The sequence below is a fragment of the Cricetulus griseus genome, chromosome 2 (assembly GCF_003668045.3).
Source record: "Cricetulus griseus strain 17A/GY chromosome 2, alternate assembly CriGri-PICRH-1.0, whole genome shotgun sequence".
NCBI lineage: Eukaryota > Metazoa > Chordata > Mammalia > Rodentia > Cricetidae > Cricetulus > Cricetulus griseus.
This window is the reverse complement of record NC_048595.1, coordinates 101,265,462-101,285,554: the sequence shown is the minus strand read 5'-3', so window position 1 is coordinate 101,285,554 and position 20,093 is coordinate 101,265,462. Positions and strand designations below refer to the sequence as shown.

At 43.7% G+C, this 20,093-nt stretch overlaps 1 protein-coding gene across 2 annotated transcripts in view; it reads right to left on the bottom strand.

The window, feature by feature from the left end:
* Window positions 1-19,322, bottom strand: part of Dcaf12 (DDB1 and CUL4 associated factor 12) — a 29,039-nt gene extending 9,717 nt beyond the window's left edge. Inside the window, exons 1-4 of one of the 2 annotated variants that reach the window (XM_027403351.2) lie at window positions 18,931-19,322; window positions 17,702-17,956; window positions 2,971-3,177; window positions 1,517-1,577 (exon numbers count right to left, since the gene is read on the bottom strand). In XM_027403351.2, coding sequence (XP_027259152.1) covers window positions 1,517-1,577; window positions 2,971-3,177; window positions 17,702-17,956; window positions 18,931-19,008 — 601 coding nt within the window. In that variant the 5' untranslated portion in view covers window positions 19,009-19,322. Of the gene's footprint in view, window positions 1-1,516; window positions 1,578-2,970; window positions 3,178-17,701; window positions 17,957-18,277; window positions 18,566-18,930 lie in introns of those variants that run through there. The other variant, XM_027403352.2, reaches the window with a different exon arrangement.
* Between the last annotated feature and the right edge of the window lie 771 nt (window positions 19,323-20,093).

Below are 20,093 nucleotides of genomic sequence, written 5' to 3'. Positions count from 1 at the left end.
AGTGCTGGGATTCAAGGTGTACCCCATCATGCTTGCCTCCTAAATTTGATTTTAAATGCCATATGCCAAATAAAACCCAAAACCCATTAATTTTTCTCCTTAGCAAACAATAATGAACAAGATGTTTTCTTCTCTTTATTCCCCTGCCCAGTGCTGACTTCAGCACTGGGCCTCACACACCCAAAGAAAACTTTTCTTTGAACTTATCCCTGATTGTTCAACAAAATAAAATGATGTCATCTATGACAAAACAGAACATTAGAAACAATTCATAACATTGAAACCCATACTTATTTACTTAGGTTTCTGTTCACCCACTCTCCTATCTCTTCCTGTTTTTTTAAGATTTATTTCATTTTATGTATTTTATATAAGAGTCCTCTATCTACATGTATGCCTGGAGGCCAGAAGAGGGTACTGGATCCCATTACAGATGGTTGTGAACTGAACTCAGGTCTTCTGGAAGAGTAGTCTGTGCTCTTAACCACTGAGCCATCTCTCTAGCCCTCTCTTCCTATGTTTTTTTTTTTTTTTTTTAAAGATTTTATTTATTCATTTATTTATTATGTATACAACATTCTGCTTCCATGTATATCTGCACACCAGAAGAGGGCACCAGATCTCATAAGGATGGTTGTGAGCCACCATGTGGTTGCTGGGAATTGAACTCAGGACCTCTGGAAGAGCAGTCGGTGCTCTTAACCTCTGAGCCATCTCTCCAGCACCCCCCCATGTTTTAATTTTTTGAGACAGGATTTCAGCATAGCACAAGCTGGCCCATGAACTCCCGAACTTCCTGATTTCACCTCTAAAGTGTTGGGAAGAAGGAGAGAACTAACACCTGAGAGTTGTCCTCAGAGTTGCCAAGGTGTGAGAGTACCCACCCACACAATTAATTAATCTCAATTAATTAATTTAAAAAATTAAGGTGGAATGATTGAGGAAAACACAAAATCCCTTAATCTGGTTATAGTAGGTTATACCTATAGTATCACCAGAGAAGAGGCTTAGGCGAGGGACTGCTGCAAGCTCAAGACATGTCTAGTTCACATACGACTTCTATACCAGAGACTCCATATCCCTCAAAAAAAAGTGGTGGTGAGGGGGTGTTGTAGGGGAGTCTGAGAAATATAGCTGAGTGGTAAGGGTACTCAATCAGTATACCCAAGGCCTTAATTTCAACCTAGTACCACCTGAACAAATGAATAAATACAAGTAAGAAAAGATAAGGCACCCTGGCCCCTGATAGAGTTGGTCAGTTATTTTCTATCACACTACTATAGTTTTTGTTTGTTTTTTTTTGTTTTCGAGACAGGGTTTCCTCTTTGTAGCTTTGCAGCCTGTCCTGGAACTCACTCTATAGATCAGGCTGGCCTCGAACTCACAGAGATCCTCCTGCTTCTGCCTCCCCAGTGCTGGGATTAAAGGTGTGCGACACCACCACCCAGACACACTACTGTAATTTTTAAACTTCCTCTTTGCCACACCAAATCTTCTGAAAGGAGAGCAACCTTACCAGACACTGCCATAGTATCGTTGATCCATGCAATGGAAAAGATCCAGTCCTTGTGTCCATCCTTAGAGGGGTAAGTGACATGTACAGAGAGGAAAACACAAAAACAACAAAAAAAGATTAGTAAAATAAGGATCATAATGATTTCTGAAAAGCATAGAGGTCTGACTGAAAACATCTTGTAAAAAAATTAAGTATGAAAGGTTAAATGGTTACACATGCTTACAATTTAGGAGGTTCAGACAGAGGATCCCAAATTCCAGGACAGCATGAGCTACATATGGACACTCTGCCACAAAACAAAACAGGGCCAGCAAAATAGCTCAGCAAATAAAGGGGCTGCCAAGTCTGATGACCTAAGCTCAGCAAGTAAAGGGGCTGGCTGCCAAGTCTGATGACCTAAGTTTGATCCCCAAAAAACCCACACAAAGGAAGGAGAGTACTGCATAATTTTTCAGTGTCCTCTGACTCTACATGTACACCAACATATGTACCCATACACACATACAAGTAAATGTAAAATAACAACAAGCATACAAAAGCGTGGTCTCTGATGATCTTAACCTGTAGGGTAAGATCTAATACATCTGGGAGAATCAAAGGTAGAATAAAACTGGCACTCCTGCAGACAATAAGAATTCCAAAAAGGGGTACACACTTTTAATGCTAACACTGGGGAAGTAGTGGCAGGAGGATTCCAGTGAGTTAGAGGCCAGCCTGGTATACAAAAGGAGCTCCAGGATAGCCAGGACTACATAGAAATCCTGTCGCAAAAAAAAAACAAAACCCAAAAACAAACAAATAAAAACCTCAAAGCAACAACGACAACAAAATGACCAGAGGACACAGCTTCCAGATTTCTACCTTCTCTTCTGCCCAGAAAGGAAAGTTCATTCCCATAGCGATGCCCATGTTTCCTTTAAGTCTCCTTGCTCACATGTCTTCTAAATGAAGCTTCCTGACTCCCCCTGAAACAGCATCTTTCCCTTTACTCTCCATCCCCTTTAGCCTGCTTGCTACTCCTCTATGGTGTACGTCACACTGACATGCTACTGACTTGTATGATACACATAATTGGCTCATAGGTCACACTCAGCACTATATTAAAGGCAAGGGCTTATTAATTTTATTCATTGCCATGCTCCTGGAGCCAAAAACAATGCCTGACTATAGATGAATTGATAAGTTTATTTTCTGACAGGGCAATAGGAGATACATGGACCCTGTGAACTGAAAAACAGCCCACTATTAGCCACAGAGATGTGCCATCTGTCCCTTCTATCAAACACAAGTCTCTGGTTCTTACCTATGGCATCCCAATCTCCACTCTGCTCTCTCTTCTACTCCTCACCCTCATGTGAGAAGAAATCTAGAGAAAACCACCCCTTTCTAGGTTAGGAGAGCATCCATGTTTTAAAACAAGGTTAGTTCTCACAAAGACCAATGGAAAAACTTACATCACCCACACACACAGGATCTAATGTAGGCAGCCGATAGATGGCGAGGCTGTTTGGGTTGTCTCCTCCAGTGGCTAGGAGTGTTCTAGAAGGATTCAGCTCTATTGCATGGATACCACAACCCTGCTGAGACACACCTCCAGGTTCGCGGTCTTTCAGAATGGGAATCTTGGTGATCTGGCCTGTCTGGACATCCACTACAAAGAGCTGCAAGAGAAAGACAACACAAAACATTGTTGCTACTTAATGTGGTCAACAATGAGTACAAACACCCATTTGTTCAATTATCTGTGGAACGTTTAATTAGTCTACTATATAGCAGACCCTGGGAATTTTCATTGTTGTTTTCTGTTTTGAAACAAGGTCTCACTTTGGTGAGCCTGGAACAGGTTGGCCTCCAATTAACAGAGATCTGTCTTCCTCTGCTTCCCAAGTACATATACCACTATGTCTAGCATTCATTTATTTTGGGGAAAAGGTTTCACAGTGTAGCCCTTAGTGGCCTGGAACTCACTGAGACCAATCTGGCCCTGAGGCTCACATGGATTCACCTCTGCTGAGATTAAAGGTGTGCACTGCCAAACCCAGCAGGACTCTTGGAATTATTAATGGCATGGCTAAGGCCATTAGTCAAAGGAACATGAAGTAACTTAAAATGACTTAAGATTAAAGCTTAACATTTTATTCCAACAGATTAGAAACAGATTCTGTCTGTGGTCAAACCACTATGAATTTGCCCAATCTGCTCTGATCTCATAAACTAAGCAGGGTAGGACTGGTTAGTACTTGGATGGGAGACCACCTTAGTAATACCAGGTGCTGTAGACTTAAAAAGAAAGGAAGGAAGGAAGGAAGGAAGGAAGGAAAGAAAGGTAGAAAGGAAGGAAGGAAGGAAGGAAGGAAGGAAGGAAGGAAGGAAGGAAGGAAGGAAGGAAGAAAGAAAGAAAAAGAATTAAATTTTGTTCAAGCTTAACATGGGATTAATTCTCTCCTACTCTGGGGGGTTCAGCCCAGTGCTACTGGTCCACATCTTTAATTCCAGCATTCATGATGCAGAGGCAAGTTGATCTCTGTAGGCCAGCCTGATCTACAGAGCAGGTTCCCAGGATGGCCAAGGTTGCATAGAGAAACCCTGTCTTGAAAAGAACCAACCTCCCCGCAAAAGCCCAAAGCAAACAACCAACCATCCATTCTGGGCGGATTGAACAGGTCTGTCTTCACAGGTCTGTCTTCACCCTGAGAAACACACACCTTTACCCACCCAGCCTTCTTGCTGGCCCCTCAGTCTTTCTTATTGGCACTACAAACACTTGACACAAACTTAGAATCCTAGCACTTTGCAAAGCAGAAGCAGGAGGAACAGAATTCTGAAGACAGCCTGGGCTACATTGAGAGCCTGTCACAGAAACAAAGAACAAGGGGCTAGAGGGGTCCCAGTGGTTAACAACAGGCACTGCTCTTGCAAAGGACCCGAGTTTGGTTCCCACCACCATGTAAAGTGGCTCACAAACACCTATAGCTCCAGCTCTAGGGGAAATAATTCCTCTGGCCTATATAGGCCTCTTCATTAACATGCACACATTTATAAACACACACACACAACTAAGTAAAAGAAATTTTAAAATAGTATACAATTATTTTATTACTTTTACAGGGTATTAAGAAAGGCTTAAAAACCCATGAAAAACTGAGGTCTCATACAACAAGGACATCTGTTCAACCATGTTCATAGCAGCATTATTTGTAATAGCCAGAAACTGGAAGCAGCCTAGATGCCCCTCAACCGAAGAATGGATAGAGAAAATGTGGTACATTTACACAATGGAGTACTACTCAGCAGAAAAAACAATGGAATCTTGAAATTTGCAGGAAAATGGATGGAACTCGAAGAAACCATTCTGAGCGAGGTAACCCAGTCACAAAAAGATAAACATGGTATGTACTCACTCATATGTGGATTTTAGACATAGAGTAAGGGATTACCAGCCTACAATCCACACTGCCAGAGATACTAGTAATCAAGGAAGACCCTAAAAGTGACAAACTTTGTCCCCTGGAGAAGGGGAAAGGGTCACCATCCCCTGAGCAAATTGAGAGCATGGGAAGAGGGGGGAGGAAGCTACGAGAGTGAGAAGGGAAGAAAAGGAAGGATGCAGAGGTCATGAGGGAGCAGAAAGGTTGAGTCAGGTGTAGATTAGAAGAAAGGTCATAGGATAGGTAGGATTTTAGTTGGGGGCGTGGTAGAGGAGGAAGGGAGGGAGAAGGGAACTGGGATCACCATGTAATTCAATCTTGTTTGTAATTCAAATATATAAAAAATAAAAGAAACAGCAAAAAACTCATAAAAAATATTTATTCACTCTTAACTATGTATTAAGATTTTCACAAAACAATCCCAGTAAATCAATCCTGTGTCAAAAAAAAAAAAAAACAAAAACAAAACTGAGGTAACTTGGAATTCAGAAAATCAAAATCTTATCTACATCTTCGCCTCACCACCCTGCCTCTTCACAGGGAAGCCCAGGTATGTGGGTGACCTGGCACAGAATTGCTTTCCACAATGACACGGGCAGAAGCTTCAATGCAAATCCCTCTTACATACCCAGAGTGGGGCGAGTCCACACTAACCTACTGCGACCAGTGCCAGGAACTGGCAGCACATGGAGAGAAGTTTCAGGCTCTGGCTCCCCGAGTTTTCCCTACTAGGACAGGGGGAAGAGCAGGCAAAGATTGTTATTGAGAAAGACGTAAGATTAATAAGCAATGTATGCAGGTGGGGGGTGTGAAGACACATAAACACACCCACAGGACAATGGTTTTCAAAAGTTACTAGAAACACAGGGTTCCATTTCTAGAATGGAATCCAATATAGAAAGAAGAGCAAATGTGTACCAGTTTCCCAGACACTACACTGGGTCAGCAAGATGGCTCAGTGGGTGAAGGCTCCTACTGCCAAGTCAGACACCAAGTCTGATCCCAATGCCCACAAGGTGGAAGGAGAATCAATTCTCACAAATGTTTTCCTCAGAACTCCACACCCACCAATGTAAATAAATACAGAAATCTTGATACTGACATTAAAAAAAAAAAAGATAAATTATCAGGTAGGAAGACAGAATTCAGTCTTTGTATCAAACAAAAACAACAAAGAACAAAGCTAAGGCCAAGAAACAACACAGTCAGTGTGCCAAGAAGGAAAACATGCTGTGAGTCACCTGTCTCACTGCAGCAAGAAACCCCCAACAAGAGCAGCTGAAGGGAGGGGCTCTCTGGCTCCCTGATCAAGGTCCTGTCTTTTGGTGATGGCAAAGTCATGGCAGCAAGAACTTGTGGCAGCTGGTCACCTTACACCCATGGTCAGGAGGCAGAGACGATGCTAGTGCTCACCTTCTTTTTATTCTGTTCTACCCCATGGAGTGGTGCTGCTCACAATTAAGTTAGGTCTTTCCACCTCAATTAACCTAACCTAGATAATACCTCTCAGTAATGGATCACATATTTATTTGTGCTCATGTTTCGAGTGTGCGCGTTTGGGCATATACACACAAGTAACATGGTATGTATACCTATGGCGGTCACATGACATCCTGCATGAGTTAGCTCTTTCCTTCTTTCAGTGAGTCCCAGGTGTTAAACTCAGTTCAAACTTGATGCCAAATGCCTTTACCTGCTGAACCATCATGCTGGCACACCACAGTTCATTTGTGTATGTCTGCTCAGATCTGAACCAGGGCTTCATGGTATTTCTACACATTTTGGGGAGAGGTGGAGTGTCCTCAGACAATTACACTGTCCAGAGCTAGTCTTGAACTTACTGTATAGCCCAGTAAGTTTGATTTTGTTTTGTCTATTTTTTTATTTTGAAGACAGAGCCTCAGCCAGGTGGTAGTGGTCCATGCCTTTAATCCTTTAATCCCAGCACTTGGGAGGCAGAGGCAGGTGGATCTCTGTGAGTTCTTTAACACCCTGCCCAGTGCTGAGTTCATTCCCAGGACCAGGGCTACACAGAAAAACCCTGTCTTGAAAAAAAGTCTCACCAAATAGCCCTGGCTATCCAGAGCTCAGTATGTAAACTAGGCTGGTCTCGAACTCATAGACAGCTGTCTCCCTCTAGCTCCTGAGTGCTGGGATTATAAGCCTGTACCAACAGATGCTGGTCACACCACTTACTGTTTGTCTCTTTTTTAGAACAAGGTCTCATGTAGCCTCTTAGCCTCCATTGCCATTCAGCAGATGATCTTGAACTCCTGATTCTACCTCCCAAGTGCCAGAAATAATAGGTGCATGCCACTATTCCCAGCTTTCTAGTTTTTCATGGCTATAGAGTACTTCACCACATAAGCTAGCATTTAATGAATAAATTCCCTGTTCTTCAACATTTATGCTGTGTCCAAATTTCTTATAATATAAATGTACCATGTATATGTATGTGGTGCTTTGGTTTCTGCAAGAAACCAGTACCTCATCTGGGAGTACTCATTTGATGAGTAGACAGACGTTTCCACACTCCATACAGTATTCAGGGTGTGTGTATGTGTGTTGAGGACCAAACCCTGAGCCTCATGAACTTTCCTGAGACACATTCCCACAAACAAGGTATTTTTATATTAATACAATACAATTAATTTTAAATTAATACAATTTTTCTTTATTAAATATATATGTATTTAATAAAGAAAAATATACGAGACAGGGTTTCACTGTGTATCCCTGGCTGTCCTGGAACGAGCTCTGTGGACTAGGCTGGCCTTGAACACAGAGAGTGGCCTGCCTCTGACTCCCTGAGCACTGATTAAAGGCACCAACACTTATGATATTTTTAAGATTATCTTAGAACTCCAAGGCTATTTCATACTGGCCCAGTACTGTCAGTCTAGGGGTATTTCAGTAAAAGGTCTGAGAAGTATGGTTTAATGTAAAGAAACCTGACAATCCAGATTGTGTTTCTCAAGAACAGGAAAAAGCAGTCCTGTGCTTCAGGCTCAGGAAGGGAAGTAATACTTATGGATGTCACCAGGACAAACTCTTTTTTTTTCGAGACAGGGTTTCTCTGTGTAGCTTTGGAGCCTGTCCTGGCACTCTCTCTGGAGACCAGGCTGGTCTCCAACTCACAGAGATCCGCCCGTCTCTGCCTCCCGAGTGCTGGGATTAAAGGCATGCGCCACCAATGCCCGGATCAGGACAAACTCTTATTTGTCTAAGCTCCCACCCACTCTTTTCATTTTCCTTGCTGGTATTAGGCATAGTAAGTCCATGTTTGGCCACTGAGCAGCACCCCATCGCAACCTCTCATCAACCATACTGGGATTTAACAGAAAAATGTCCAGCGGCTCGGTGGCACACCCCTGTAATTCCAGTACTGACTATAATGCATACCAAAGATACAGCTTGGATTAAGGCTATGAGCAGCAAAAGGGGCAACATCTTCCTTCTCTGTTCAGTACCCAGCAGCTGAAACCGCAAATGAACTACTCCTGAAATAAAGGGCTCAGATCAGATCAAATTATACAAATGTCATTTATCAACTGGAAGTACCAGTGTTTGTAAATGCATGGTAGTGTATCTATGGGTTTACATGCATCTAAGGATTATAACTGGAGATGTAGAGAAAGAACGTGATTTGTGGCCCCACAGAGCAGAGCCAAGGTCTATCATCTCCTGGAGAACAAAGAAACCATCAATATCCTAAAGGAGGAAAGCTGCCCTTCCTCCTACTCCCCATGCTCAGATCCTACCTTATTTTCTGCAGTGCTGGGGATGAAACCAGGCCCTCGTCATGCTAGGCAGAGCATTTCTAAGGTACATGCCCAGCACAAGCTGGGGAATATAGGAATATCATTAGTTTCCTTACATAACAAGGATAGCCTAAAAAGAGCAAAGGGCTACACTAAACATGCCCAAATCTCATCCAAGAGATGCTTTCCAAAAGACAAAAGGCAGTAACAAACAAGTCTACTATCATTGCACATAAGGGGCATAAACTCATTAACTCCTGATCTTCCTAAAGCCTTACACATGGATCAAGTTTGCACAGAAACTTAGTGAATATAAAATAGGGACACAGAAACATTTCCAACTAGAAACATTCACACACACCAAGAGAAATAACTTAGCAACCTGGCAACCCTATACCTAAATATCCTCCCAATAAAAATCAAACTGCCTGCTAATTCCAGCACTTGGGAAGCAGAGGCAGGTGGATCTCTGTGAATTCCAGGACAGACAAGGTTACACAGGGAAACCCTGTCTCAAAAAACAAAAACAAAACAACCAATATCAAATTGTCTGGCTGGAAGTGGTAGCCACATCTTTAATCCCAACCCTAGGGAGGCAGAAGTAGGAATACTCTGTGAGTTCTAAGCTAGCCTGTTTTATATATCAAGTTCAAGGCTATCCAAGACCACTTACTGAGACTCCACTACCCTGTCACCAAAACAAAACCAAAATTAGTCCTAAAAATAAGGAAAGCACTAATTCTGTAATCGTAGAGGGAGAGGAGGAGGATAATTTGGTTTCTCCACTAACTATAAAATATGTTCATCTGATAGTACTGCTGTTAGCCTGTGGGAGGGGGGAGGGGGAGAATAAAGATACATATGCCTGGTGGCGAAGTCCAATACAATTATTGTTTAAATGTTTGGAGATATGTAGTCTACATCACTCAGGCTTTCTCTTGGAGAACCTCTTTCCTCACCTCCTAAATAGCTGGGATTACAGATGTGCCACCTTTTTTGGGGGGTGGGTGGGTGGATATTAAGGGTCTAAACCAGGGCACTGCACTAGGCAAGCACTTTATCTCTTGAGCTATTACCATAACCCCCCTGCCCCTCCAGAGCCCCTCTGAGTGGTCTTGCACTTAATTGCTCAATCTGCACCTGGACCCCCTCTCTAATACTGGGAGACTGAACCTCAGGCTTTGCATTCTACTACCCAGCTATAGCTCCAGCTCCCGTTTAGTATGGTGTGTGTGTGTGAGAGAGTGTGAGGGTAATGGCACACACATGCCATGGCTGCACAACACTAGGAAGTTAGCTCATCTTCTACCTTGTTTCCACTTGCACAATATGTATTTTACCCCTTAGTGACCTCAATTGCCCTTACATTTTATCTTGAGACAGGGTCTCACTAACTGGCCTGGGCTTGCTTAAACTCATTCTATAGCTCAGGCTAACATTGAACTTTTATCTTTTATTTGTTTTTTTTTTGTTGTTGTTGTTGTTGTTTCCTTTTTCAAGACAGGGTTTCTCTGTGTAGCATTGGCTGTCCTGAAACTCATTCGGCAGGCAGGCTGGCCTCAAACTCACAGAGATCCACCTGCCTCTGCCTCCCAAATGCTAGGATTAAAAGCGTGTGCCACCATCGCCTGGCCTTATTTTTATTATTATTATTTTCTTTTTGTTTTGTTTTCATTAATTTTTTATTTCAATCACAGTTCCTTCTCTTCTCCCACTACCCCCCACCACCTTCCATCTATTCCTCAGAGAGGATAAGGCTACCCCTAGGAATTCTACTAATTATTTTCTATTTTTTGGTTTTTTGAGACAGGGTTTCTCTGTGTAGCATTGGAGCCTATCCTGGCACTCTCTCTGGAGACCAGGCTGGCCTCGAACTCACAGAGATTCTCCTGCCTCAACCTCTCGAGTGCTTATTAATTTCTTAATAATTTATTTTTATTTTATGTGCATTGGTGGTTTACCTGCATGTATCTCTGTGGGTGTCAGATCTTGGAGTTACAGACAGGTGTGAGCTGCCATGTGGGTGTTGGGAATTTAATCCAGATTCTCTGGGAGAGCAGTCAGTGTTCTTAACCCCTGAGCCATCTCTCCAGGCCCTATTTTTAATTTATTTTTAATGATAGGGTCTTACGTCATCTAAATTGTCCTCAGATTTGCTATGTATCCAAGGACTGCCTTAAATTCCAGATGTTCCTATCTCTCTCTACCTAATACTGGGATTATAAATGTGCAACACCATATATAGTTTTAAGTGCTCAGGAGGCGGAGGCCAGCCTGATCTACAGAGCGAGTTCCAGGACAGGCTCCAAAGCTACAGAGAAACTGTCTCATAAAACAAAAACAAACAAACAAAAAGTTAAAAAAAAAAAAAAAAAGTGCTGGGAATCAAGTCCAGTGCTTCCCGCTGATAGGAAGGCAGGCGATATAGCCCTCAACTTTTCACAAAAGCAGGCAGGTGTTCTTAACCACTGAGCCATCTCTAGCCCTGCTGATCAAAAACTTTTGCTCTTCTTCCCTCAGTTAGTCAGTCTCTGAAGTAATTGAGATTATAAGCCAGCACAGCCACATCTGACCAATAAACCCTCCTCTAAAAGACTGTATCCCACTATTGCACATGCCTTCAATCTCAGCACTCAAGAGGCAGAGACAGGCAGATTTCTGAGTTCAAGACCAGCCTCATCTACCCAAGTTCCAAGCTACCCATGGCTACACAATGAAATCCAGTCTCAAAGATATAACAACATGCATGTGTACACACACACACACACACACACACACACACACACACACACACACACACACACTCACTCATAAAAGGAAAAAAGTATGTATCAGGGGAACTGAATAATATCTGGCCAGGGAAAACTAAGTGAGCTATTTGTTTCATGTGTCACAGTGACTGCCATGTTATGCCTTTATGATTTTGGTTACTCTGAGCAGATAATCTCAGAAATCATTAATATTACAGCCACTTTCTCAGTGCTGATGCTTAACCATCCTACCTCCAAAACTGGGTTGCCTAAAACCTCTCCCTTCTATTCGACAACCAGCTGCAGCAATTAAATTCTATACTTCATGACTACAAAGTCCATCTGTGACCTCAGCAACGTATCTATGACCATGACTTTAGGAGACATAGAGAAAGAAAAAGCAGCCTGAGAGCTAGCCTGATATCTGGCTTTGGTGTTCATCAGCATCAGAACAGGCCGTTCTCTACTCATCTCAAATAAAGATCAAGCGTGACTACTGTCAGAGCCACAGCAGATTAAACATGTCCTTAACCTGATGGATAAGAGCGGCTGCTTCATCATTACCAGCTATAGCTTTACCTTCATTCTAGAAAGGATTTAGGAGGAACTCACCTTTCACTTCACAACAGTATCCCATCCAGAGCAGAGTTATTTCCTTAAGATTTCCCCCCAAAAGCACCTGGCACAAATCCTTTCCAAGTTCTGTCTGATACCCTCTTAGAGGGGAGGCCCCCTCCCTCCCACACAGAGGTTATCTCTACCTAGACCAAAAGATGTTATCTCACTTGTTCCACTACATGGCTCCCTGGTAGTTTTTGGCTAGAGGGCATTATGAGAAATGAATTCCGCTGTAACTTAAATCTCTCTGCCAGGCATGGTGTCTTACTCAGAAAGCAGGGGCAGGGAAAACTACTTAGAGTTAGTTTACAACCTCATCTACAGTGCAGCAGGGGCTACATTGGAAAGGAAACCCCATCTCAAAAACTAACTAGCTTCACATGGGGTGATTTGTGCCAATAATTGCAGTACTTGAGAGCTAGAGCCAGGGGCCAACCCTAACACCAGGAGTAGTTCAAGGCCATCCTAGACCATATGAGGTCCTATCACAAACAAAACTCCAAACAAAAAGCCCAACAACAAAAGCCTTTCTAAATAAACAAAACACCTCTACTGCACGTCAGACCCTTCTATTGCAACACCTGACTGTTGTCTGTACTCTGTTTTCCACCAGGCTCCCAGTCTGCTCTGTATTAGTTCTGGCCTTGTAAATACAGGTTTTCCCTCCAAGGGTAGGCATGTAATTCCTCTTTTAAAGATCAAAGATTTTTAACCATTTTGTCTCAATAGTGCTCATCTTTGAAAAAAATTCACAGAAAAACGAAGAACATCTTGCCCAGAAAATACACATACAAAATAAATTTTGAAATTTTAAGTAAGGGTTATGGGACTGAAGCCAAAGGTGTCTTTTATTCCATATAATATAGAAATTTCAATAATCTTGTAAATTAGTAACTCCCAATACAGACTTACCTTCTCCCAAATATCAACTGATTGATAAAAGCACAACATTATCTCAGGTTAATGTCTTACACTTCTCTCTTTACCGTCTCCCTCCATCATCTGGATTTAGTCCATTCTCTCTCGTAGTAAAATCCATAGCAATTCCTCCTGGACTTTTCTCTCCCTGGAGCAGTACCCTAATTATTTCGTCCCCATGTCTCACAAACCCTGTAAAGTAAAATCTTAGATGGTCAGGCTTCCAGTCTAGCACATTCCAACTCTCTTTAGACACCTGAAGCCTGGTCATTCTGGAATCAAAATCTCCCTCACAGATCATAGTTTTCTTTTTATTTTCTTTGAAACAGGGTTTCACTATGTAGCTCTGGCTGGCCTGGAACTCAAGAGATCCACCTGCCTCAGCCTCCCAGATAGTTTGCAACCTTGAACTGGCACATCAGATAATGAACTCCTCAGGAGACCCATGTGCCTCAGCCTCAAGTGCTAGGGTCTCAGCCAGCTAGTTTCCAGAGGACTAGCAGACCAGACAATGCTATTACTATTTACAAAAACAAAGCCAAGGGCAGCTGGGAGGTAGAGGCAAGAAGTTCAGGAGCTCAAGGCAGGATTTGGCTACCTAAGACCAGGTTGCAACCCACCCTACCCCCAACAGAACTAAACACCAAAGGAAATAGAAGTATTTGTCAATGTCACAAAGCCAAGGGGGAAAAACTGTTCTTGGTGCCCTGCTTTGGTTCTAGAAGCTGAGTAGAGAGAAAAATAACCTATAAAAAGAAAAGAGAGCCTGACATGGTGGTATACATCTTTAATGCCAGCATTCAGGAGGCAGAGACAGGCAGATCTCTCTGAGTTCGAGGCCAGCCTGGTCTACAAAGTTTCAGGACACCCAGTGCTACAGAGAAACCCTGTCCTCCACCCCCCCCAAAAAAAATACCAACAACAACAAAAAGAAAAACCAGCTGGTTCTGGAGCACTGGCTGCTCTTCCACAGGACCCAGGGTTTGATTCCCAGCACCCACGAGATGGCTAACAAACATCTGTAACTACAGTTTCAGGGAATCCAATACCCACTTCTGGCCTCCTCGGACACTCTGCACACAAGGCACACATATATACATACATACAGGCAAAGTACCCATACACATAAAAAGGGGAAAAAAATAAAGAAGACAGCCAAGTGTGGTAGTACCTGTCTATCATCCCAGCAATTATCAGACAGGATTGGGATTTTCAAAGACATCCTTGGCTATATAGTAAAATAGAAGATGCCAACCTGGCCTACATGAGACCCTGTCTCAAAACACAACAACAAAAGAAGACAGCCTACACTATTCCCAAGCATTTTAAGTCATGAAGATATGGGAAGACAGAAATAGGTATTATGTCTAAGTTAGGGGCCCAGAACTGTGATCCCAGGATTGGGGAGGCAGAAGCAGACAGATGTCTGTGAGGTCAAGGGTAGCCTGGTCTACACTGAGTTCCAGGACAGCAAGGACAAATAGATGAAGTCAAGAGAACCAGCAAAGGACAGATGAAGTTAGTACTGAGCTCAGTAGGCTGAGGACCTGAGTTCCATCCCTGGAGCCCATGTGGTAGAAGAGAACCATGACCTATGAACTGACCTCCACATGCTCATTGTGGAAAATGTAGACCCACTAACACACATAAAAATTTCCCCCCAAAAACAGGGTTTCTCTGTATTGTTTTGGAGGCTGTGCTGGAACTCACTCTGTAGACCAGGCTGGCCTCAAACTCACAGAGATCCTCCTGTCTCTGCCTCCCAAGTGCTGGGATTAAAGGCATATGCCACAAATGCCCGGCTCTCACATGAAATTTTTAAAAATGAAAGTAAGTTATTTTTTTTAAGTTTTTTTGTTTTTGTTTTTGTTTTTGTTTTTACATGTTCTGCCTGCATGTATACCTGCAGGCCGGAAGAGGGCACCAGATTTCATTATAGTTGTGAGCCACCATGTGGTTGCTGGGAATTGAACTGGGGACCTCTGAAACAGCAGTCAGTGCTCTCAACCTCGGAGCCATCTCTCCAGCCCCTGGTTTTGGTTTTTTAAGAGACAGGGTTTCTTTGTGTAATTCTGGCTGTCCTGGAACTCACAGAGATCTGCCTGCTATGCCTCCTGAGAGCTGGGATTAAAGGCCTGAGCCATCACTGCCTGGCTAAAATAGATTTTTAAATTAGGAAAACAGAAGTAGATATTAAGAGTAAATTTAAAACAAAACAAAACTTATGTATGGGCGTTTTGTCTGCAAGTATGTCTAAACAACACACATGTGCTTGGTGCCCTCATTGGCCAGAAAAGGACATCAGGTCTCCTGGATCTAGAGTTACAAAGCCACATGTGGGGATGGGAATCAAACCTATGTGTGCTTACCTTCAAAATATTGTGACTAGGTCAAAGAAGTGTCAACAATGGCAGTTTCCTAAATCACTGGGACACAACTGTAATCAAAAAAAGGAAGTTTTGTGCAGCCTTGCTACCAGAACATAGTTTTGAAAGTGTTGTGTGTAAAATAAACAGCCATTAACAGAAGTGAAAATTTGGTTCCAACCACCATAGTATTATTTCCTTCCTCAAAATTAAAGTTTTGCCTATGGTCTTTATAAAGACACTTAAGGTACTTAAATAGTTTTTGTCTTTTTTAAAAAAATTATTTATATTTGGCAGTGGGTTCTCATGCCACAGCAAGCATGTGCAATTCAGCCTATGGTAGTTTGTTCTCTTTCCATAACACAGGTTCCTATTTTTATGTGCATTGGTGTTTTTGCCATGGGTGTTGGTCCCCTGAAATTGGAGTGACAGACAGGTGTGAACTGCCATGTAGGTGCTGGGAATTGAATCCAGATCTTCTGGAAGAGCAGTCAGTGTTCTTAACCCCTGAGACATCTCTCCAGCCTCATCACATGGGTTTTGAGGGTCAAACTCAGTTTGGCAGGCTTGGTAGCTTTTGCCCACTGAGCACCCAACTTTTTTTTTTTCTCTCTCTTTAAAATTTATTATTAGTGTTTGTGTTGCTGAGTGTGGTGTGTCTCTCAGAAAGTGTGCCATGGCAGGCATGTGGCAGTCAGAAAAACCAACTTTAAGGAATCAGTTCTCTTCTTCCACCCTTTATGTGGGTTCTGGGAATCAAATTCAGGTTGCCAGGCTTGGGTGGCAAGCTCTTTCTATTAAACAATGTCACTGGCCCAAGATTTTCTTGATGTAGAGTAATCTTTCTTTTAAGTAACCCCAAGTATGTTTTGGTCCAGAGTCACCATATAACATTCCCTGTCTACTCACACAAGGTGAGTTAAAAATGGAGGGAGGGGTCCTGTCTCTTCTAGCATCTACCATTTCTGTAATGTTTTGCCACTTGTATCCTTCTATCCCAATCACCCCAAACACCAGAGATTAGTGTGAAAACCTTGTCCAGGGGACATGCTAACCTTCTCTGCAGCATCCCAATTTTAGTATACACAATTGTTAAACAAGCACCACATCCACCCTTTTGATTTTTATTCCTGCCTGTAACCATATTGGCTATATAGCTTACTGATAACATTTCCCTTCCAATTATTTATAACTGTTACTCTCTTTAAAACTGTTCCCTACTCTCATGTCCTCTTCTTCACAAACGCTCATACCCTAAAATACACCACCAGGTACCCATTTCTTATCTTTTTTTTTTTTTTTCCTTTTTCTTTTCTATCTTGTTTTTCAAGACTGGGTCTGGGTTTCTTCATGAAGCCGTGGCTGTCCTGGAACTCTATAGATCAGGCTAGCTTTGAACTCAAAGAGATCCACTTTTGTCTCTGCTTCCCAAGTGCTAAGATTAAAGGTGTGCCCCACCACAGCCAGTTCTTCTTTTTCTTTTCTTTCTTTTTCTTCTTCTTCTTTTTTTTTTTTTTTTTTTGAGACAGGGTTTTTCTATGTAACAGGACAGTCTTGGCTGTCCTGGAACTTGATTTGTAGACCAAGTTGGCTTTCAACTCACTGAGATCCGCCTCTGCCTCTCAAGCGGTGGGATTAAAGGTGTTCACCACCACCCGGCTTGTCTTTCTTATAGGAAACTACTCATTTTTCCTTTTTGTTTCTTCTGAGACAGGTTCTCAGTATACAGTCCTGCCTGGAACTTAAGCAATTCTACTCCCTAGCCATCCAAGTGCTATGTTTGGATTCTATTACACGGAAAAAAAGTTATTTGCCTTATTTTTACTTTCAGCCAAATTCCAAACACTTCTACATATGTCAATGGCTGACACACAGCAATTAAGTTGCCACTATCATGTATCCTGAATGGCGATTCTGAGCATCAATTTCTGTCCTTGCTTTGAGGTCTCTTGCTTAAAAGATGAGGCTAAAACACCAGAAGCAGAAGCATATACAGAGCCAGGGACTAAAGACATGCGTTCATTTGACACCATCAAAAGATGCAGAAGTGAGAAAAAGAGCAGAAAAAGAGGGGACAAGGCCATTAACTAGAAGGAATGGAGAGTAAAGAAACTGATGGGGGCACTTCTTCCTGAAGAGCCCCAGACCCACAACTGGGTTTGTTCTTTCCTTGAGCACCTCTCTGTCCTAACGCTTCTACTGAAAATCTCTTAATAAATTCCAAATCTGCTTACACAAAAGAAAATGTAAACAAATTTGGGCGATGCACAGATAAGAAAGGCTCTAGAGCAGGTGAAGCCATGCATGTCAGACCTAAGAGAGAGAGCGTCTTCCTGCCACTTACCGTATTGCATTTTGTGCCACACACCACTTGCCTATGATTCAACCACTGAGAAGCAAACACTTTATTAAGGGTCCCAAGGTGAAATTCTCTCTCCTTCAGGAGACTGGGAAGTTGTTGTGCTGCGTAACCATGTAACACCCGAGAGTAGTTGGTTTCACTCTGCAGCCTGACCTCCCGGTTCTTCAGGTAGTACACCAAGGATCTTTTCACTGGGGGTAGTCTTTTCCGCTTGTGCAGCGAGTGATCCCAGCCAAACTGTGGAAATCAACATCAGAAATCAGATGTTTGGCCACTTCCCTCGATGACAAGAAATCCCACTGTATTAGAGAACAACAACCAAGAGTTCGTCCCTCAGGATTTACACAATCAAAAATGTAACGGAAGACTCACAACCCAGAAAGTACATCTTAATTCGTCTCGCACTGAAATAAGGTTCTCGCAGTGATGCCTACTTGGAAAATGGGTAAACAGGATGAAAGGTTTACTAGACCACTGAGGAAAGTGGAGGACTTAGAAACCCTATATACTCGGTGTCCTTGGCAGGGAAGGAAATGAGGCCCAGATTACCGAACCCACCTGGGCTGCATTTCTACCCAGTCCCCTTCTCCCTCTCCGCTTGTGCTCCCCGTAGAGCATAAAGGGTATTCAATGAGCCAGAGTGGGATCCCGGATCTTCTAGGGATGTAGTCAGTGGCCGCTCATCTGACACCGCGCGACTTGCGCTGCGGGCAGTTTTAGAATTCGAAAAATCAAATACCAACGGGGTGAAAAGAGTAACCAGCGTCGGAATCCCGAGTCCGACGGGCCCTCCTCTCCAAAGGGGGCAGTAGAGATGACACCTGGTGTTTCTTCTAGGTGTCTAAAAGGACCAGCCTCCAGTTTAGGAGATTGTTTCCTTGCTAAGAGACAATCGGGCCACATTCACGGTGTGCCACTGGAAGCCTGACTTCGGTCTCCTTCCCAGACTCCCCTTGAACTCAGTTTCCCGCGGGACCAGGAGGTCCTGGCTTCTCCTCCAGCTCTATCCCTAGCTGCAGACTTTCAGCGGAAGGCGTCATTTTGGAGTTTCCTTTTGGCTCTTCACCCTTCCGGCTCGCCTGCACGTCAGTAAACTGCAGAAGGACCGGCCGCGGCTCTTGTCCCACCCTGGTCCCTGGTCCCGGTCCTCAGCTGGAACTCCCTAAGCCTCTGTTGGGGTTCTACCATCGCCCTAGCCTGTAAGCCCTCACCTGCGGGCCCTGAGCGTCGCTCCCGGCTCCAGGCGAGGCAGGCGCTTTCCGCTTCCTGCTAACTGCTTTCCGGGCCATAGTGGGCAGCGCCGCCGTGGCCCCGCAGCCACATGGGGCGGAGGAAGCGAGGGGCGGCAGGGCGACGGGTCATATACCGGGCCCCGGGGCCGCGCGCTTTCGTGCGCCCGGCCCGGAAAATGGCCCGGACCCGGGGCGGCAGCTGATCAAAGAGAGGCGCGTAAAGGGAAGGAGGGAAAAATCCAGGCTGGGAAAGAAAAGGCAAAGCAGGATCGAGCAGCTTTCAGACAGCCAAGTCTGGAAAGGACGGCGAGCGGCGAGAACCAAAACACCCCCTCCTGATCACCCGAGCCCGTCACTCCTGCGCAGCCGCACATCGCAGCACGTCGCCACGGAGACGCCGCCTAGATCAGAGGGGTGGGACTTCAGGGCTGCAAGGAGAATTGGTGTTGTCGGAGAACTTCCGCTTCCCTTTTACCAATGGTGGTTTAGCTGTGGTCAAGCTGTGGCCAAAGGAACCCAGCCTTCTGGCGGGGCATTTCCGACCTCAGCCAGCTCATCCTCTGGCATGCGGAAGCAAGAATGAGCTGCCTCGCCGCGGGTAGGAATCTCTTCCAATCTTAAACCTCTAACCATCCTGGCTTGATTAAAGATATTCTAAAAACCCTGATGGATGCCCGTTTGCAATCAGACTATTAAAACACTGGACTCTCCAGAGATTGCAATTTCCCTGGGGGTCTTATTCAAGGAGAAGGAAAAGACTCTGTCACAGATGCCAGCCAACAGAGGAACTTGACTCCAGGAAGGATATTTCACAGTTCCGAAAACTTGTCAGACTACCTTACCAGAGAAACTGGAAATGAAACGACCACACCTTGACAAAGGACTGCTTAGTTGTGTATGCCTTTTGTCTTCTATGTAAGCTTAAACTATACCACTTAACAGAACCCTGGAAATGGACTTGGAGTAGAGAATGCCACCAGACGTCATTGTGCTTTCCAATTATAATATCTCTTTTTTTCACTTCAACTTTTGTCTTTTTAATTGACCTGTTGAGGATGAGTGACCCAACTAGTTAGTTAAGGCTGCCAAGGCTCAGGTTCTGACTCTTACAGCTCTGATAACAGTTTATACTCCTGCACATT